General features: G+C 44.8%; 1 protein-coding gene across 5 annotated transcripts in view; it reads left to right on the plus strand.

Moving 5' to 3' along the window:
- LOC105489632 (uncharacterized) overlaps positions 1 to 18777 on the plus strand; it is a 233347-nt gene extending 214570 nt beyond the window's left edge. For 3 of the 5 annotated variants that reach the window (XR_011606030.1, XR_011606032.1, XR_011606033.1), the window contains 2 exons: positions 15209 to 15310; positions 17685 to 18777. Coding sequence is in view for 2 of the 5 variants with exons in the window: in XM_011754601.2 (XP_011752903.2) it covers positions 11140 to 11504 (365 nt within the window). In the remaining 3 variants the exon portion in view is untranslated. The other 2 variants (XM_011754601.2, XM_071066785.1) reach the window with 2 other exon arrangements.
- The last annotated feature ends 3204 nt before the right edge of the window (positions 18778 to 21981 follow it).

Here is a 21981-nt window from a genome sequence, read left to right on the forward strand (position 1 = left end):
AATCTTCCAGCTTCTAGAGGCTGCCAGCATTCCTTATCTTGTGGGCCACGTCACTCCAGCCTTCAAGGCCAGCATCTTCAAATCTCTTTCTGCTCTGTCTTCACATGGCCTTCTCTATGTGTGTCAGATATCTCTCTGCCTCCAAAATCTCATTGAACATGTTAAGAATCACCCGGATATAAAATTCTAGGTTGGCAACCATCTTCCCTTAGAATTTTGAAGGCATGACTCTGTGTTCTAGCTATAAGTGTTTCTTTGAGAAACCCAATGACATTCTGATTTTGAATCTTTTGTATAAACATTCTGCCCCCACCCTCAGAAGTGTGTAAAATTTCTCTGTCCCTTTTGCCCTAAACTTTCAGATGATATGCCTTTACTTCAGGTCTTTTTTCACCCATTTTGCTGATACTTGATGAGTACACTCAACTCATGCCCTTCCCTTCTAGGAAATTCTCTAGAAATTCTTATTTAATGGTGCTCTCCCTCCCTCTTTTTTTTATGTTTCTCTATCTTGGACTTCTAGACTGATAGTTTAGATTTCATATTTTTCTCCTATATTTTTTATCGCTTCGTCTTTTTACTTTATTATTTCTTCAGCTTTATTTTCCAATCCTTCTATTGGGTTTATAATTTCTCGTATCATTTTTTAACTTAAAAATTTTGTTTTGTTCTTTGACATTCCTTTGATAGAGCATCCTGTTCCTGTTTCACAAATGCAGTATGTTATCTCCCTGAGGCTACTCTGACAACTTTAGTTGTTGAAGTTTGCTTCTCTCTGCATAGTCTCTTTCCTCCAAGTTGTTTTTCAATAATTTTGGGGGAGCCTGTCTCAGAGGGAGAGTTTCCTCAAACGTGTGATGGTTCTTGTCCCACTTTCAGAGTGGGACATTGAAAAGCTGGTCAGATTTAAGTCTCCAGATTAGATGTTTCCGATCCCCTGCCTGGAGAAAATAGACCTCGACACTGGGTCTGGGAGCTGAGGAGAGGAAGAGAGCTGGAATCTGACATTCACAGTGTCAATGTCCACTGATTCCTATGTTTTGGTTCTATCCCCCGTCTTCAGCAATGCCTGGTGTTCTTCCATGTGGAGATTGTAGGTTACATCCTTTATGGGCAAAATCCACTGGTCTTTTGCTGGGGAGCAGCAGTTGTCTGGCTGGTCAGTGAGGGATATAGAATGTGGGGCTGTAACTGCTCTTTGAAAAGACTTAAACAATCCTGTTTATAGCCTCCTGTTTACCCCAACCTCTAGATCTATCTGGTGCCACTAATTTCTGAACCTTTTGGGGGGTTTTGCAGAACAGATTGGGCTGCTACTTGTCTTCACACTGATGGCTTAGGATTTAGCTTGTATGAGGACAGCTAGGTGAGGTACCACCTGACCATTTGCCTTCTCACGTCAACACACCTGCTGCTCTTTTCTCCTCTCCTCTGTCCTTTGTCCTTGTGAGTTCATGCCTCCTTTTGCCCACCCTTGAGCATCTTTTCAGTGGAGTTTAAGTAGGAAAGGCCACTGTGTTCAATCAGAGTGTGTGTGTATTCGTTTTCTGTTGCTGTCATAACAAATTTCCACAAATTTGGTGACTTAATACAAATTTATTATTTTACAGTTCTGAAGTAGAAGTCCAACATGGGTCACACTGTTGGACCCAAGACTTTGGCAGGGCTGTGCTCCCTTCTGCATGAGACTATGTCCTTCCCTTTCCCAAATTCTTGAAGCTGCCTGCATGCCTTGAGTTGTGGCCCCTTTCTGGATCTTCAGAGTCAGGGACAAGTCCTTCTCACATGGCATCACTCTGACCTCTTCTGCCTCTTTTAAGGATGCCTGTGATTATATGGGGCCTGCTAAATATTCCAGGATAAGCTTCCTATCTGGAAGTCAGCTGATTAGCAATCCTCTGTGCAACCTTAATACCCTTTTGCTATGTTAGGAAACATGCTCACAGGTTCCAGGGATTAGGACATGGACATCTTTGGAAGGCCATTATTCTGCCTAAGACAGCATCATGAACTAGAACTGAGAAATTTGAAATTCAGTTATCAAAATTACCAGGATGAGTTTATTTGCCTTCATCTTCTATCATGACTTAAAAGAATTCTAGGTTCCAAAGAAACTTCAATCCTTGATACAATCCACACTTTGTAAATTTTGTATTTGGGCTTCTAAAGATAAAATGGAAAATGAATTGTACTTGCTTTGAAGTCATTTCATTCCTAAAACAAAGTAGTGGGACATATTTTGTTTGAAGAACTCAAAGTAATTGTAGTGGGTTGAATAGTGTCATTCTCCAGAAAGATACGTTCAAACTCCAAACCCCTGATACCTGTGAATGTGACCTTTATTGGAAATAGGGTTTTTGTAGTTATGATTAAGTTAAGAATCTCAAATGAGATCATCCTGGATTTAGGGTGGCCCTTAAATCCAATGACTGGTGTCCTTGTGAAAGAAAGGAGAAGGAGATTTAAGACACATAGAACAGAGAGAAAGGCCATGTGAAGACTGAGGCAGAGACAACTCGTGCAGCACCAAGCCAAGGAATGTCACAGGTTACCAGCAGCCACCTGAAGCTAAGACACAGGAAATGTTCTCCCTCAGAGCCTCTGGAAGGAACTGCCCCTGCTGACACCTTCATTTTGAACATCTAGCTTTCAACAATTGTGGGAGAATAAATTTCCGCTTTTTTTTTTTTTTAGCTGCCCAGTTTGTGATAATTTGTTGCAGTAGCCCTAGGAAACAAATGCAGCAATCTTTTAGCCAATTTCTCCTCCATGTGATAAATACGCAGGTCCCATTGACTTCATTTTGCTCAGAGAGGCTGTTTGTTCACTGTTACAGCTGCCCATGTGACATTTAGAATATCTAGAAGCCATGTCCGTAGAGGCAAAATAAAATGGAAATTTGAGATCATCTGTTGGTTTCTACAGGAAAGAAAAGCTAACATTTACTGAGCTGGCTCTGTGTTAAATGTTTATGGTCATTATTTTGTGTAATTCTCATAATGTCTTTATGAGGAAGGTACTATGATAATCTCTATTTCATAGGCTTGGAAATTGCAACAGAGAGAGGTTAAACAACAGAGCAAAGATTCTAACGAAGCTCTTTCAAAACCCTAACTGTTTATGCTTGAAGATCCAAACTACAAGTCGAAACTGATCAAATCTTCTAAATAATTGTTCAAATTTCCCCTTTCCATTGTCTATGTAGAAAAAGCTAGAAAGTTCAAGGGTTTCTGTGGACAATTATTAAAGTTAAAAAAAATGATGAGTTGAATAAATCCAGACTATTTCTTCATATTCATATCATACCCAAAGGCTTTCTCCTGGGAGAAGCTGCTGAAGAATCAAGTCATTAAAAACTATGTCAGAAGCTGCTGCGTGGATCTCACTGATACTCATTTGATTACAAAAATATTATCTTTCCCCGCAGCTATGCTTTTGTCAGGGGTATGGAAAGATAACTGAACTGGCGGGCCAAAGGCTCAGAGAATTCATTACCAAGATAAATAGAAAAAAAGGAAATTCAAGAGGCTCTTAGGAGACTTACAGGGATTGCTAGGGCAATTATTCTTCTTGGTGTCTCCAGCACATCCTGGTTCTGTTCAGAAAAATGAAGACAGTTTGATAAGCCCGCTGCTTAGGAGGCTATCTAGTGGGTTGTTTTCATGGATAACATCTTGAGTATCTTTCCTATTACTTTTTTTTTACAGGCTGGTTTTAAACAAACTCAAAGCCAAAGCCAGTGGGTGGCTATAACCCAGATTCCAGGGTCACTGCTATGTTACCAGTCTGGGTAAAAATAAGCTCTTGTCTCTTTATCTGTCACCATTGAGATAGTATCATTTTTTTTTCACTCCTAGAGCCCCACATTCTGGTGATAACTCTCAGGGCTTACTCAGTCCAAGCCAGTAATCCTTGTTATAATCTCTTTGTCAAGAGAAAAGAACACATTTGGATCCTTCCATCTTGTCCATTTTTATCACCTGCTGTTCTTGGCAAAACCCAGGGCAATGGGCTGCTCTAGAGGTGGCCTTGACTTACTTGGTCACTGGAGGGTGGGGAGCTCATAGCTGATGGCGAGGTCACTTCCCCCTCTATGTTGATGTCACCATCCCAACTAGGGTACAAGTACCTGTGGAGGGGACAGTGCTGATGGAGCAGGGTGGATAAAGCGCAGGAGTCCTGGTGTGCCCTTGCTCAGGCCTGTCTCCAGAGACCTGTGGCTCCTTTCCTCCAGTCTCCGTAGCCTTACCCCAACTCCTCCATCCCCTGGAAATTCTTTCTCTTCCCTCGTCAAGGACTGCCCCTGGGCTGGGCTTCTGGGCTGACACCAGTACTCCTCCCAGGGTATTGGCTAGTTAGACCGATCCACCAGGGATAGGATCTGTGCTGTCGGCAGGGCGGTGGTAGAAGATAAAATTGGATGGGCAGGGTGCAGCCAGATGGTGGCAGACCTGGGATGCTTGGTCAAGGCTTCTGGGAAGGTTTAGAGCTGGACGTGACCTGCCCTGCCATCCCAGCTCTATTTCCAGCCACTGCAGCCTGTGTCTCAAAGGTCTGGTTTTCTTGGAGAGCATCCTTGGGTAACTAGGCAAATGTGCCCACCCCTTCCAACTCATTGCTGAGTGCCTTTCTTGGGGGTCTCTTCCCCCATCACTTATTCTCTTTATTTCAAATTCTGTGCGTGAGTTGGAGAATTGGGATTGATGGACTCCTTAATTAACGTTTGGGACTCTCTCCCTACCTACTGCAACTGCTGACTAGAAATCTTCACCTCTCTTCTGTTCTTCCTGCATCCACAGCTCCATCGAGGCTGTGAGTGAGGTAAAGGTGGTATTTGGAAGGAATCCTGCTTCATAGATCTCCTTTCCTTTAAAGCAAGTTTGTCCAACCTGTGGCACATGGGCCGCAGGTGCCCCAACACAAATCCATAAGCTTTTTAAAAACATTATGAGTAGCCGGGCGCGATGGCTCAAGCTTGTAATCCCAGCACTTTGGGAGGCCGAGACGGGCGGATCACGAGGTCAGGAGATCAAGACCATCCTGGCTAACACGGTGAAACCCCGTCTCTACTAAAAAATACAAAAAAAACTAGCTGGGCGAGGTGGCGGGCGCCTGTAGTCCCAGCTACTCGGGAGGTTGAGGTAGGAGAATGGCGTAAACCCGGGAGGCGGAGGTTGCAGTGAGCCGAGATCGTGCCACTGCACTCCAGACTGGGCGACAGAGCGAGACTCCGTCTCAAAAATAAAAATAAAAATAAAAAAGCATTATGAGATTATTTTTGTTATTTTGTTATTTTCTTATTTTTTTTTCAGCTCATCAGCTATTGTTAGTATTAGTGTATTTTATGTGTGGTCCAAGACAATTCTTCTTCCATTGTGGCCCAAGGAAGCCAAAAGTTTGGACACTTCTGCTTTAAAGCTTTGCGAGGGCAGAGTGTGGTGTGAGATACTCGGCAGATTGGGGGCAGAACTCCAAGGTCTGGGGCTAGGTTCTGCTGGCCCACCTGGCACTTTCCTCACTAGGACTTGGTGTTCCCAACTGTAATATAGAGGGGCTCCCCAAAGGCACATCCAGCTCTAACATTCTGTGACTCTGGGTTTTGTAACCCTATTTACTCATTTTCTATTATTTCCTGAAAATGTGGCGTCCTAGTTGCAGTTATCTCTCCTTTCCATACACTGACAGTACAGAATGGCATTTTAATCATCTTGGCATTGACATGTTTTAGAGCATTTTTTTTTTTTATACCAGTGAATCTTCTCAGTGATACACAGAAGCATAAGCTGGGTGGAATGTCTAATGTTTAATGTGGCACTTCCCTTCCCCTTTCTTCCCCAGTCTCTATCATTCATGTGCCTATGTGTTTATACAGGTCCCAGGCACATTTGTTTGCTTGAAGCTCAAGGGATGCAGGGATACAGCCCTTCTGAGTTTGCTGGATGCTTGTGGACCCGGGCTGCAACTCTGCTTGCTGCTTCAGAGGAGAGGGCAGGGGAAGGGGCCCCTGCCCAGATCTTTGCAGCCTTGCTTTTCTTTGAGTCTGAGATCTCTTGGGAGCTGCCTCTACCACTTACTGGCTCACTTACTAGGTGATCTTGGGTGAGCTACCCGACTTTACTGTGCCTCCATTTCCTCTATCTCATGGACTGTTGAGACTTCCTGCTTCCATATAATCTGCAGTTCTTGTCCAAAATTCAGATTCCTGGCCCCAGCTCAAACTTACTGAATCAGCATCTCTGGATTGAGATCCAGAATCTGTACTAAAAAAAGAATAGGTTTTTGGGGAACAGGTGGTATTTGGTTACATAGATAAGTTATTTAGCAGTAATTTCTGAGATTTTGGTGCACCCATCACCTAAGCAGTGTACACTGCACCCAATGTGTAGTGTTATATCTCATCTCCTCCCTATCTTCCCCCAAGTTTCCAGGTCCATTATATCATTCTTATGGCTTTACATCCTCATAGCTTAGCTCCTACTTATAAGTGAGAACGTACAGTGTTTTGATTTTCCATTCCTGAGTTGCTTGACTTAGAATAGTGGCCTCCAATTCCATCCAAGTTGCTGTGAACACCATTTGGAGGTGAAAGACCTCTACAAGGAAAACTACAAAACACTGCTGAAAGAAATCATAGATAACACAAACAAATGGAAACATATCCCATGCTCATGGATAGGTAGAATCAATATTGTGAAAATAAGCACACTGCCAAAAGCAGTCTACAAATTCAATGCAATTTCCATCAAAATACCACCATCATTCTTCACAGAACTAGAAAAAACAATCCTAAAATTCATATGGAACCAAAAAAGAGCTTACATAGCCAAAGCAAGAGTACAGAAAAAGAACAAATCTGGAGGTATCACATTACCTTACTTCAAACTATACTGCAAGGCTATAGTCACCCAAACAGCATGGTACTGGCATAAAAATAGGCACATAGACCAATGGAACAGGATAGAGAATCCAGAAATAAAGCCAAATACTTATAGCCAACTGATCTGCAGCCAAGCAAACAAAAACATAAGGTGAGGGAAGGGCACGCTATTCAACAAACAGCGCGGAAATCATTGGCAAACCACATGTAGAAAAACAAAACTGGATCCTTGTCTCTCACCTTGGACAAAAATCAGCCCAAAGTGGGTCGGAATCTGTACTTTTAACAGCTCTTCTAAGCCACAATTCTGTATACTACAGTTTGAGAACCTATTTGTTAAACATATGATGCTTCCCAGCTCACACAGTGTTTTAACCTGTGTTGACTGCATTTAAACATCACCATGACTCTGAGAGGCAAACACAGCATTCTCTCTTTCCTTTTATATACAGGAAACTGCTGCTGAAGGGCAAAACACCTTCTCCACAGTCATCAAAGGCTCCCAAACTCCAGCACTCACCATCCCTTTCCATTTTCTCTTCTGTTACTGAATCTTCTTACAGAAAAGAATGCTAATATGCAGCCTGTCACAGAATTCAGCTTGACTTCCTTTCATTTCTTATTTCTATTTAGTGGGTGAGTTTTCTTTCTCCTGGTTGGCAGATAGCCATCGTCTCTCTTTATAAATGTTTTTATCTGCTGCCGCTTTTATCTTATCAGACCCAGAGTACATCTTCGTCTTTCTGCTCCTAAAGATAATTCCTGCTTTGCTATACGTCATCAGTGTCATCTCAGTCAAAGCTCAAAATAACAAATAGATTTGTTTCCAGTGTGGAAAGAATCCGGGTGAGCCCTGCTTAGAGAGAGCAAGGTTTCTGTGCGTTCACCCTTCTGCACCCTGCCATGCCCTTTAAGGAACTTGGTCACACCTTTGAGAGATTCAGAGAACCCATGTCCCTGATATCTTAGAAGGAATGATGTTTGTGCCTCAGTGACCTGCACACGTGAGAGCAAATTGGGAGAAAGTAGGGTACGGCTGTCTGGACAGTTGGGAGTGATCTCTCATGAACACCTATAGTTGACTGGCAAGAAACATGCTGAGTTTAGGGTGAGTTATAGTCACCCTATCTGCAAACCGAACGGTCCCAAAAGAAAGTGAACTGGCTCTTCTGAGAAGAAACATGTACTGTTTGTATTATTTATTTATTTATTTATTTTGAGACGGTGTCTTGCTCTGTCGCCCAGGCTGGAGTTCAGTGGCGCTATCTCAGCTTACTACAACTTCTGCCTCCCCGGTTCAAGCGATTCTCCTGCCTCCGTCTCCTGAGTGGCTGGGACTACAGGCACCCGCCACCACACCCAGATAATTTTTGTATTTTTTAGTAGAGATGGGGTTTTACCATGTTGGCCAGGCTGGTGTTGATTGAACTCCTGACCTCAAATGATCTGCCCGCGTTGGCCTCCCAAAGTGCTAGGATTATAGGTGTGAGCCACTGCACTCAGCCTGTATTTTTTATTTTCTGTATATTATGATGTTTTGACATCTTAAAAAGCCTTTCTAGCTAGGGAGACACGACCCCTCTCAGGGCTAGCCAATTCTTAGAGACTGTGAAGGGAGCAGTGCAGACTACACCTTTGATATGCAGACTCACCAGTCCAGAAGCTCACCAGCTGAGTCTGGCCCAGACACCCAGAGGCAACATTCCTCTGATTTAATCACCCCGGGGCTAGACACCGGGCAACCAGGGACCATTCTTAGAGAGTAGAGCCTGCCGAAATTATTCAAACTAGCCAGTCCAAGGGTTCACCGTCCCCTGCCTTGCCTTTCCCTCAGAAGCCCCAATAAAAGCGTGATTGGCAGCCCCTCTCCCCCGCTCTGGTGTCTTTCCCCTGTGGCCCTAGGTGCAATGCCTCCTGTCTCTAGGACCTGTGAGCATAACAATATTGTTTTTCCCTGAGTCTTTCCTGTGTCTCCTCTTGTGGCCACAGCTGGCTGACCATCACATTAAAAGATTACAAAACAAGATGCGTGGTCCCCCACTCGGCCCCCGCCTTGGGGCACTTGGTAGTTTGCAAGAGACGTCAGGTTTGCCTGCTGGAAACCATGTGAGTGGAGCCTTAGTGGCCGGGGCTAAGGATGCAAAGGTACTTCTTACATGCCCTGTGACATTGCAGAACAATCGCCGTGGGACAGTGAGAGATGGCAGGAGGCATTGCAGCGGGGGTGTCGGGGTGAGAAGCCAAGAGGCTTCTCTACCTATTATTAGCTGATTACACAATGGATTGCTGTTTATCTTTTCTTTTAATAAAACTTGCTATGGTACACAGTGGCCGGCACATACCAGCCAGGCCTGGCTGCCCTCCAGGGTGTGAGAACTCCATCGTGTGCTGCTTTGTGGAGAGAGTTAAGTCAGGGCTCCGTATCATAGCAACTCAAATGTAAGTTTTCCCAATGGCAGTGGGCTCCTCTAAGGATTTCATCATAGATGAGGGTTTCTCAACCTTGGCACTATTGACATTTTGGGCTGAGTAGTTCTTTGTTGTAGGGGGTGTCCTGTGTGCTGTAGGATGTTTAGTAGCTTCCCTGGCCTCTGTCCATTGGATGCCAGTAGCACTTGCACCTTCTCCACCCTGACTTTCAGGAGTGGTGACCAAATATCTCCAAATGTTGTCAAAGTTGCCCTGGTTGAGAACCACTGACATAGATGAGCAAGAATAATATGTTAATTTCCAGATGCTCTGGGGCTCAGACTCCTTATGAAAATACACAACCTTGTCTTGAGGGTCCATGGCCAGAGCTACCCCGAGATGCCCAAGTTAGCAGAACCTCTTCCTCATTCGTTGAGGTCTCAGTCCCCCTGGGATGGCCAGACAGGGCTTCACCAGAATTATCCCTGTCACCTACAGCCTGACCTCATTCTGTCCCTCAGGCTGCAACCCCCCCTCTAAGGCCTCCTTCACCAGCTCTTCCTTCTGGAATCATTCCAGGTGCTACCCACTGTGTAGCCTAATGCCCTGCCTCTGCTGGGCTATCTTCTAGAACAGGTCCTTACATGAATTACTCCTGGGGTCTCTCAGCTGCTGTTCCTTCATGGTGCCCTCCTTGGCCTAGAAATCACCCCTTTGAGCTCCTCCAGAGCCCGAAGACCTGCCCAGCCTGCAAGCTTCCTTGTCACACTCCTCCAGGGTGTGTCTCATTGCTGGTGAGCAGCCGGCCCATGTGCGGCACTCTGTGCCCACCACGTGTGGAGCATCCTTGGCCTGATATGTGTGACCACCCTATGGATCCAAACTTACCCTAGCAATTAGATCATTGAGCTGCTCATTAGAAATCCAGATTCTGGGTCGTACCCCAGGATGGCATGGGGACTGGGAATCTGCTTTTCCACAAGCATCGCAGGTGACAGGGGACCACTGAGGTCAAAAGAGACCTAGAGGCTGAACATGCTCCCAGTAGCTGGGCCTCCATTTCTTCACCAAGGCCTTCCTTTTTGACTCTGCACTTGTTGATGTAAGTTCTAGTCCTGTGTTTCATTATCCTTGTCCTTACATTTATTTTTGAGTTGACAAATCCTGGAGAAATCTGAAATCAAGTAGTAGACGTCAAAGTAGGTTGGACCATGGGGTCAGGGGTGGCAGGGGAGGGCCCAGGGTTTTAAGTCAGAGCTGCGCCTCTAGTTCTGCCTCCACATCTGCAGATCGCTTCCTGTCTAGCACCTTCCCCCTGTAATTGGTTCAATGGGGTTAGACAGAAAGCAGGCTGCAAGAGCTTTTTAAAGTAATGGAATTCTATCCCCTTCAAATGGAAGCTTATTTGAAACTTGTACATAAAAAGCAGTGAAAGCTCTGCTTAAAGCGGAGAAAGACCTCAAAATCCTACATCCTTAGCCTTCTCTGTGTCCCCTCCTGAGCCTGAGGCTCCACTAGAGGAACCTGGGGGTCTGCAAATGCAAGGTGAGGCCGGCAGGCCTAGTCTCCCTGCCATGATGTTTGTGACTGGCATGCCCAATGCCGGGCCTTTGCACACGAGCAACCACAGCTTCCTTTCCCACTTTAGAGTCTTTTCAGTGGGAGTGCTCTTCCCACCCCTGGGTACAGAACTCCAGCAGGCCCCCACTTGGCCAGTTCACACTCTGCGTGGTCACTTTATCACAAAACACAGCCTCAGTTCAACGTGTCCATTCTAAGAGATTAACCAAAATCTGGAACTTAACTTTATAGCAAATCTTTGCCACCTTTTTTACTGCCACCTCTCGTTCCAGGGTCAGAGAGGAGGGAGAAAGCTGTGCTCAACAAGATGCTGGCAGTGTCAGGAGCTGGCCTCATGCCCTCTGGGTTAAGAGATATCGAATGCTGTTTTGTCAAGAGCTGCTTTCTTGGGCCCCTCCAAGGTTCTCCTTGTTGGGCTCTCCTGCAGATCCCTTGTCCTGGTAGGTGTACCTCCATCCCAAGTGACTGCTGGTCACTGCTTCCCCCTACTAAGGTCAAAAGAAACCTAGAGGCTGAACATACTTCCAAGCACCTGGGCCTCCGTGTCTTCACCAAGGCCTTCCTTTTTGACCCTGCACTTGCTGATGTAAGTTCTAGTCCTGCGTTTCATTCTTCTTGTCCTTATGTTTATTTTTGAGTTGATGAATCCTGGGGAAATCTGGAATGAGGTAGCAGCAGGCCTGAGCTCACCTCTGGCTTTTTGCTCCTGAGTGGCTCTGCCCCTTTCAGTTGTCCTTGCTGACCTTCCCAGGCAGCCCTTGCTCACCGTCCCCAAACTCTGGGAGTGAGTGGAACGCAGTGCAGCCACCTTGATTTTCTGCTGCTGCTTTCTGAGGCATAAGTTAGATGGCAGCTCCTGATATCTCAGCCGCAGAGAGCACGTAGCAAAGCTCCCTGGGAGATCCCATGGTGGCCCATCATGAGATGGGAAGTAAAGGAGGAGATGGGGGCACATAGCTCAGTGTATCTCCCTCCATGGACATCTCTTGACAAGTCTCTCTTTGCTTCACACTCTGACCTCTTGATCTGGCCAAGCATCAGTCAGGGTCCAGCCAGGAAGTAAGAGCCTCTATGAGCTTCGTAGTAAAAGGAACATATTCTATGAATTAGACTGTCCATGATGGTGGGAGGTGTTGGGAAAATAAGGGTTTAAAAAGAGGAGTTAGAGGGTCATAGAAATGTCATGAACAAGCACTGAAGGAGGAGAAGGAATCTGCGCTTTCAGGGAAGATGGGGAGCCAGGCTCCTCTAGCTAGTGGAGCAGGACTGCAAAGGAGGCAGGCAGGGAAGTCCATGGAAGCCTGCTGGGTCAGAATTCACAGCAAGGCATCAGTGCTGGGCTTGCCATCGCTGCCGGTCAGCAGGCTCAGGATCCGGGAAGGAGAGCTGCATGTGCAGTGGAGAAAAGTGACCAGCTGGAACTCATGGGCATCTCCACGTGGATCTCACCTCTCCAAACCAACAGTAACCACCAACAGTAACAGTAACAGAGGGAAAAGCTTCACTTCCCCTCCCAAATCCTACACAAATTCACATTGGATCAGCTGAAATCCGGAACGCCCTAGGAAATGTAGTGCCCAGTGGAAACAAGTTGGCTCTAGAACAATCCAGCACAAGGAGTTACAGACTGATGCTCCTTTCATTTTTTAAATTTACACTTTTTGTTTCATGTCAGTTATATCTTAGTGACTAGGAGACACCTGGATTCTATGATTCTTCTTTGCCATTTGGCACATTTCAATGCATCCTTTGAAGAAGCCAGGAGCACATGCCGATGATGCACCATTTGCAATTTGTTCTTGAGGGAACCAGCACGGCTGTTCTCTGGCCTTCGGCTACTTTTGAAAATGCAGTCAGTGGCCAGGGAAAGTTGTGTGGGAGAGAAGCAGATTTGTGACAGGCTCAAACTGGTGATTGGATGGACTTTACTGAAAAGAGAAATCACAGTAATAACTCACATTCACGGTGGTCGTTGTTTGTATTTTCCAAGTTAAAAAATTTAAGACCAAGTTTCCAGTTGTTGGAGGGCACCAGAAGCCCCACGTGGAGATGGGCAGCAGCTGTCAGGGATGCTGCAGTCAAATCATTGCTATGTTTTCTCCTAGCTTGGTGGGAAGCTGCAGAGGGGAAAGTGCTGGAAATTGTTTCCTTGGGAGCTGGAACCACCACCACCAAGCCATCCATGTGGCTGTTCATTCTAAGGACCATTCAGGGGACAGATGATCTAACAGCCTTTGACTCAGTGGAAACAAAGCTATGGAAGGTGGGGTGAGAGGCCTCTCTGGAGAGCTGTCAAAAGAGAAGAGACAGGAGGAAGTGGGGAGGAGAACAAGAGGCTGAGCAATCTACAGGGTATAGAATGTGCAACCTGGTGTGGGCAGATGTAGAGAAAACAGCTTATTCCCTGCTTGGTAACAGAGAAGTAGTTCTTCTGGCACTTGATTGCCAAGAATGTTCATACACTCAAATATATTCTCTTTGCTTGTAAAGTCTGTGTCCTCCACATTCCCTTCATTCAGCAAAGGGAGACAATATTGTGTAATAAAAAATAACAATGCTATCAGTAACAATAGCCAACACATACTGAGCACTTGTTATGTTCTGGGGATTATTCTCAATGCATGACATGCATGAGCTCATTAAGCTCTCACGAGAACCCTGTAAGTTGGGTGCATCATTACCATGATGCAGAAATGGAGGCACAGAGAGATCGAATGACACATCCAGGTGACAGTGACAGGTGAGTTGGCTCATGCAAGGATTCAAAGCATTGGCTTTGAATTCAGGCCATGAATTGCTAGATGTTTGACCTGGGGCAAGTCAATTAATGTAAATTATTTTTAGTTTTTCATCCATAAAGGGGAAATAATAATAGTTTCTATATCTCAAAGTTGTGGTGAGGGTTAAACATTAGCATGACGTTTATATGCCTGGTACTTAATAAGAGCTCAATAAATGGTCTCCTATCATTATCACTTCCTAGGACGTTTTAAATCTTTTCCATCCCAGCAGCCCCCTCAACCCCAACCCTTTCCCTCTCACATAGCCATAGCATTGCCATCTAAAACGTGTGTGTGTGTGTGTGTGTGTGTGTGCGCGCACTCCTGGTCATCTGGGGAAGAAGGGAGATGGAGAAATGAAAGAGCCGCTTAGAACTCAGTCTAGCCCTGGCGACTGTGCAATTGGTTGCAGCATCCCTGGAGTGGCATCTGCCTGCCACTTTTTGTTTGTTGATTTATTTTGATTTGACACACCAGGACAGATGGCTGGGGGAAGGAGGTTGATAAGAGTCAATATTTGGTGACACGTGAATAATGCACTTGTGGAATTAATCAGCCTTGTCATTTTGGGCTAGTTGCCATGGCTATGGAGAGTCCTGGGTCTTGTGTAAATCAGAGTGAAGGGATCACAGCATGTCACTGCTCCTTGTTTTTCTCAATCCAAGGCTCCTCAAAGAGTCCCTGTCTTCCCCGTCAAGGCCATGGTCTCAGACACATTGGGTATTGCAAATAGTAAGAGTGGCTCATCTATGCCCCTGAATGATGGGATGGCCTTTCTGTCCCTCTCAGGGACCATGTGCATCTACGGCAGTGACTCAAAGACCAGCAAACAGGTTTCAACAGGAATCAACAGAATCACCAATATTTTGTGTTGCCCTATAAGTGCAGTAAAAAGAAAAAAAAAACTTCCATTTTATAAAGGAGCATTTTAATACCAAAAAGAAGGAAGGACATAATTTCAGAATAGAAAAATAGTTATTTAAATAGAAAAAAATTAGTTTAATGAAAAAACTTTCCTATCATCCTTTTTTTTTTTTTTTCTTATTTCATTGATGACTAGTGGAAACTTTTAACAGATTGGCCATGTAGGTGTATTTCATAAGTGTGGAGGCAAGAAGACAGAATACTCAAAACAGTGCTTCAGATGGAATTCTAAGGAGTGTGATTGTTGGAGACGTGGGGCAGAACAGTGAGCTCCTCGGTGCCTCAGTGTGCCCTGTCATAAAATGGATATATTATAATAATAATTATAAAATAAAATATGGGTATATCTATTCTCACCTTGTTTACTTCATGGGGTGGTTCTGAGGATTGACTAGACAATCTCGGTGAAAACAAACGGTAACTTCTTACCAAATTTGGGAGCTCCTCAGACGTGGCAACTATGTCCTGTGGTGTCCCTAGCGTCTGTTATGTAGAAAGTACTCAATTCAAGTGCGCTGAATAAATAAGACAGCAAGTCAAAGGAGTGACTGTAATCGCAGCAAGTCAAACCAGACAGAAGGGGAGGGGAGGGCACTGGAGGACAACGGGCTCAGCTACACCTCCCTCTTCTTTCTAGGTCAGCAGCTACTTAATCAGAAAGATCAACTCAACATTTTCCCTTGACCCAATTAGATTATCGAATCTCCAATAAACTTCATCTGTTATCTCTGGAATCCAGGTAATTTTCTTTTTCTTGGGGAAGACCTTTGCAGCAGTGATTGTTATTAGGACTTGAGACACACTGGTTGGGGGTGTTGGCCTTGGCACTGGACTACCTGGGTTTGGATACTGCCTCCTCCACTTACTAGCTTCATGCTCTTTGGCAAGTTACTGACCCTCTCGGTGCCTCAGTTTCCTCGTTTGTAAATGGGGATAATAACAGATCACACTTCCTGGGGTTGTATGGGGATAAAATGAGTTAATGTTTGCCAAATACTTAGCATAGTACTTGGCACATTGTGGGCATTTTGACCTTCTGTAGGCAGTGAAAGTTAGTCTGCTACACTGAATACTCAGAGACTGCAATGAGACAGCCTCAAACAATGGGAAGATAAGATCATCTTATGAGAGTCCAACCAGATCCCAGTAGATAGAAGCAAAATCTAAGACAGACAGCTTGGCCCCCAAGCCTCTGGCTGGGATTTTACTAACTCCATTGAATATTTTTATACATTTAATGACAGTTGCTGTCAATCACAGACACACGGTCATCATGAAAACTAGGAAAAGGAGAGACCCTGAGACAAAAATAGGCAATGTCCACCAGAATGTCTACCTGAACTTTGTCTTGGCTGTTGGTGGAGTGGAAGAATGTTAACCACCATCTCTTAAGGGTTCCCAACCTACTACCATCAGGCCCGGCTGTGGAGATGGCTGACACAGCAATCTCTCTTTTTTTTTTTTTGTTTTTGAGACAGTCTCACTCCGTTATGCAGCCTAGAGTGCCGTGGTGTGATCTCGGCTCACTGTAACCTCCACCTCCTGGGTTCAAATGATTCTCATGCCTTAGCCTCCTGCGTAGCTGCAACTACAGGCACCTGCCACCACGCCTGGCTAATTTTTTGTATTTTTGGTAGAGATGGGGTTTCACCATATTGGTCAGGCTGGTCTCAAACTCTTGACCTCAGGTGTTCTACCTGCCCACCTCATCCTTCTAAAGTGCTGGGATTACCGGCGTGAGCCACCATGCCCGGCCGACCCAGGCAATCTTAATAATTGCCACATTTCACCTACATAATCACTGTCTATTCTGATCCAGGACCACAAAATAACATTCCACAGCCAGTGGGCTTTCCTCCCAGATCCATCTTCAGGAGGAGAATGACTTTATGCCTCAGTCACCTGACTTTGGTTGGTTGCTCTCTTTGTGTCTACCCTGAGACCAAAGGTCAGACCATGAATCACAGTCAAGTCGTTAAATGAAGAGTAGTAACCCTGGGAAGCCTCTCGGAAGACAGCTGTTGGGCCTTCTCCAACGCTCCCGGGCAAGCCCTTTTCTTTCTTTAAACTTCTGTAGGCAGAAGTCTTTTTCTGACAGATGGCACATAGTCAAAGGCAGCAGCTCCCAAGTCCAGGAAGGCGCTCATGTCCACTGTGCTGTGTGCACGGTGGGGCAACGAGTGCCCTAAGCAGAACTGGAGACTCACCTGGCACTAATGTCCCAGTTGGCTCTTCTTTCTGCCCAGCAATTGGTTCAGCTGCTGAGCCTGGCAGATGTTAGGAGCCTCAGAGTGCTTTGTAAGAGTTGATTTAGGAGGCCAAACAAGCCACACTGAGCCTCCGTTTGTGTTGGAATAACAATAACTAGAACCATGGCTTTGACCCCAGCAGTGTCACCAAACAAAAGGCAAGCTCAGTGACAGGAAAAGGAGCAGGATTACCTTTGAGTAGCTTTTAAAATGCCGTGGATCCTGCAGCCAGAGTCAGGTCTTAGCAGTTGAGAAGGAGCCAGGAAGGAGCCATGGAACTCTCTTCCCTTCCCCAAACATGCCGGGCCTCTCACGTTCCAAGCTGCCACTTGTGCTGCTATTTCCCTGTCTGTGGCAAACACCCATCTTCCAAAACTCAACCAAAACAATAGAGCTGGAAAGAGCTCAGAGGTACCTGGTTTGGTGGTTCTCTACCCTGTCACCATGAAAAACCCTTTCATGAGTGTACTCCATGGTCCCCTTATTTTGCAAGATTTTTGTCTTTCAAATAAGCAGCATTTACCAAGTATATAATGGATTAATTGACCAAAGACTTATACATTGTCCAAACTGAACTTCCAGTCAGCAAATATTCACATTGTGTTAATCTGATTCCAGCCCAAAGCAAAGAAACTTGATTTTTTCACCAGTTTGGGGCAGGCTGATCTCTAATAACTGTGCAACTTTAGTTGGGCTTCCTGGCGAAAGATAGCCAGAAAAATCCTACGATTATTTTCTAGGCTCTCTGAGGGTCCTCGATGGGGAACTCAATCTAAACTCTACTATTCAAATGTGTTCATTCATTTGTTATGTTGGGACAAATGGACAGAGAGCTGACATTGACCACATTTCTGCCATGTACAGGACATTGTGCTGGGTCCTCTCACAGATATGATCTCACTGAGAAACCCCGTCACTTATGTAAGATGGGTAGTACCATCATCTCATCCCCATTTTACAGGTGAGGACACTGAGGTAAGAGTCAGTAACTTTCTCAGGGGCATATAACTATCCAGTGACAGAGGTAGGACACTGATTTAGGGTTTAACAGTTTTATTAAGATATATTTCACATATCATATAACTCGCCCATCTAATGTGTATTACTCAGTGGTTTTTAATATATTCAGAGTTGTGCAACCATCATCACAATGAAGTTTAGAAAATTTCCGTCACCCATTAAAGAAATCCCATACCTATTTGCAGTCACTCCCCATTTCCCCCAATCCCTCCCGCTCAGCCCTAGGTAAACACCAATCTACTTTTCATCTCTGTGGATGGACTTGCCTATTCCAGACATTTTATATAAGTTGTCCCAGTTTTTTAGACTCTGAAATCCACATACATACAGGCCCTTGCTCAGGAATCAGGGCAGATTACAAATCCTTCCCATAATGTTATAGGTTGTTTCTTATGTTACTTTGAAAGTACACAAATACATAAATGCTACATGCTTCATGTTTGAAGCACATAAAAATTCAAATATTATGGCACATCCGGGTAAAAACTGGCATGCCATTATGTAGCTGTCACACACTTGAATTTGAATGGGGACACGTTCTCTCCTATCACGTCCCAGGCACACGGAGCACTCTGAGAGGAGAGACCCCTCTTGCCCTCTCTTAAGCCTTCTCATCATTTTGTTTTGAATCAGGTCATCATACAGCCTTCAGGGTACCTGGTGTGTGTCCCTCTCCAGATTGCAAGGGTCCTGGCCCAGGTGGTGTGAGGTCCCCTTCCTACCTGAGAGGCTCCTCTGTGTTTTCTGGCTCTCCTGTTCTATTCTCCTTAACCTTCCCTTGCCTGCAAATTGCTGCTGGCAACATGATTTATTCTCCTGCCACAGACAGTGGGGATGTTTAACACCCATGTCTAATAGTTTTCCAGATAGAATTCCCCTCTTGTCAGTTGCTTTGTCTCCTAAGTTCAGGTTCCTTTTTCCCAAGTGATCAATTATTCCTGCTAGGTTTGTCCTTTTGTATCTTCAGGGCATGTCCTGAAAGTCTGTCCTGAGTGTACGTGTTTGGCTTGTACCATGAGTGTCAGCAAAATGGCTCACCTGCTGCAGGTCAAGTAGGACTCACAGAAACTGGTATTTCACTAGGAGTCACCAGCTGTTCATTTGTTCATTCATTCATTCATTCATTCATTTTCTCATCTGACATGTGCTGAGCCTCCTTGTCTCCCCAGGTGCCATGAGCACACAGGGCACAGCCTCACTCCTTGCACAGTGCTCTTTCCAGCAGCCCTGCTTCTTGTTTGGGGGACAAGTTGCCGAGACCAGCTCGGTCGAGATCAGCGGTGCTAGAGGAATTGAAGACACACACACAGAAAAATAGCATGTAGAGTGGGAAACAGGGGACCCACAGCCTTCAGAGCTGAGAGCCCCAAACAGAGATTTACCCACATATTTATTGATAGCAAGCCAATGGTAAACATTGTTTCTATAGATTATAGATTAACTAAAAGTATTTCTTACGGGAAACAAAGGGATGGCCTGAAACAAAGGGATGGGTCTGGCTAGTTATCTGCAGCAGGAACACGTGCTTAAGGCACAGATCGCTCATGCTATTGTTTGTGGCTTAGGAACACCTTTAAGCGGTTTTCTGCCCTGGGTGGGCCGGGTGTTCCTTGCCCTCATTTTGGTAAACCCACATCATGGGTCATAGCCCATGGGCGTCACAGTCATCACGTGGGCATCGTGGCCATCATGAACATGTCACAGTACTGCAGAGATTTTGGTTATGGCCAGTTTTGGGGCCAGGTTATGGCCAGATTTGGGAGCCTATCCCCAGCACAAGTACACTTGGGGTACTAGTTGTGCGTCTGAGTTGGAGTTCCCTAAGCTTTTAGATAGTCATGGAGCCTCACTGTGGAGCATAGATTTACTCAATGTTTTGGGAGGGAACTTTTGTATTAAAATAAGGACTGATCTATTACAGGGAAGAATTGAAAGCCTGAGTTTTAAAGACACAATCTGAGACTTCAAAGATATTTTTGAGCTTGTGGAGAACTTCTTCCACTCCCCCACCCCCTACCCACTTATTCACACACACACACACACACACACACACACACACACACACACACACACCAGAAACATCACATACCAAGACCAGCTTCCGGTAGACATTCACAACCTCTTTGATGGGCACACAGGCCTCTAGGGCCAGGGAGATGAAGGAGCCTCTGAATTCTGCTTACTACTCAACTTGAAAAATCTGTAGGCAAGTTTATAATAGAGGTCTTTTGAACAGGGTGTCTTCCTTGGGTTTCTCTGACAGGCAGCCCACCGGGAGCCCCGGTAGCCCATCAAACTTCTAGACCTCCTCTGAAGTTGAAGAGGTTAGTCCTCTTCAGTGGGCCCAGAATATAAAATCTGTTTTGTTCCACAGTGTGGGGCTCTCTTTCCTGGATGGGAGAGGGGCAAAGATGCTAATTCTGGGTTGAACAGATATGCTGGGACATAACTGGCAGGTTCCATCAAGTCTAATCTACTTAGTGACATGACTCTGGGCTCTCATATATCTAATAAGATTTTTCTCCCTAATTCTAGAAGGCATATTAAACCTGCCATTTATAATTTACCTGTTAGTAATTATAAATGCATACCATCATTTCTGTTTTGGTCCTAAGATCCACTTGGCAAGTGGATTAGTTCACACAATTTGGTGTTCTGTACCTTGGAAGAAAGGAAAAATGCTTTTTGCCTGTAACAGCACAATATCCTTTTTCCTAATTAGGGATGGCTGGGCATCTTTGGGCTCTTATTTTATTCTTTTGTCATTTGGGCCCTTCGTAATGGAAGCCTCTGCCTTTGTCTATCTCCAGTTACCTTTTATCTCCCCTAAGAGTTTAGGAAATTTAAAACCAAACTCCCATCTTTGTGTTACAAGGTCACTGGAGCCATTATTGTAATCTGGATTTGAATATCCCTCTCTTAAAAAGGTTCATAAAAGAAGCTTGATCAGGACTGACTAATTCAATGACTTTGGAACCCTCTGCTCTCCATTTAGGCTTTCTATTAGCTTGATTCAGCTCTGCACCATTGATTCTTTAAGTTTCAGATGGAGAGTTTCACATTTCTTTTTTATTTATTTATTTATTTTTATGGAGACCGAGTCTCACTCTGTTGCCCAGGCTGGAGTGCAGTGGTGCAATCTTGGCTCACTGCAACCTCCAGCTCCCAGATTCAAGCGATTGTCCTGCTTCAGCCTCCTGAGTAGCTGGGATTACAGGCATGTGCCACCAGGCCCAGTTAATTTTTGTATTTTTGGTAGATATATTTGGGGTTTCACCATGTTTGCCAGGCTTGTCTCGAATTCCTGACCTCAGGTGATCCACCCGCCTTGTCCTCCCAAAGTGCTGGCATTACAAGCATGAGCCGGCATGCCCAGCCTACATTTCTTTTTAAAGTGAACAGAACCCAATATGAATCTTCAGTAAATTATTTTCCTTCATCATAGAATAGATGGCATCACTTCCTTTAGGATTATTCCTATAGATCTTTGCCAACTCAGCCTTAAGATCCAAATATAAATCAAAGAGGTGGAAGATGGAGATGGAAGATTTAGAATCATCGAGATTTAATCTCTTACTTCACAGACAAGGAAACTATGAGAAGCAAAGTGATTTGGCCGAAGTCACAGAGATAAATTAGTAGTTACAACAGATTATATTTCCTGTAATTGTTTAAAGCCACATTTCTGAGCCATTTGTCTTAGAAGTTGGGGAAAAAGGCAGGGTGGAAGAAAAAGGTTGAGCTATCAAGGTTCAAGACAAAAGGCGAATTGGGACCTTGTATGGAAGGCGGATGTCAGAATGGGAAATGAAAGGATATCAGCTGCTCAAAGCCAAAGACGGAGCACAAACCAAAGACATGAGTGAGTCAAGGGAGGGGAGTTCATGAAGAGTTGGTCTGTGCCAAGAAGGTGAACTGCAAGGGAAACTTGGGGGGTCCATGAGGCCATGCTCTTTATTGCATTAACTTCTCTTGCAGGCTTGTTCTTTTTAAAACAGAGGAGTTTTATGTTTTTAAAAATTGAGGTAATTATTTACATAATTAAGAAATCAAACACTGTTGAAAAGCTTATAATACAAAGCAGTACTTCCCTGAACAAACCCACACCGGCTGCTAGTTCTTGGCTAAGGGACATGCTTTG

The sequence above is a fragment of the Macaca nemestrina genome, chromosome 7, assembly GCF_043159975.1.
Source record: "Macaca nemestrina isolate mMacNem1 chromosome 7, mMacNem.hap1, whole genome shotgun sequence".
Classification (NCBI taxonomy): domain Eukaryota; kingdom Metazoa; phylum Chordata; class Mammalia; order Primates; family Cercopithecidae; genus Macaca; species Macaca nemestrina.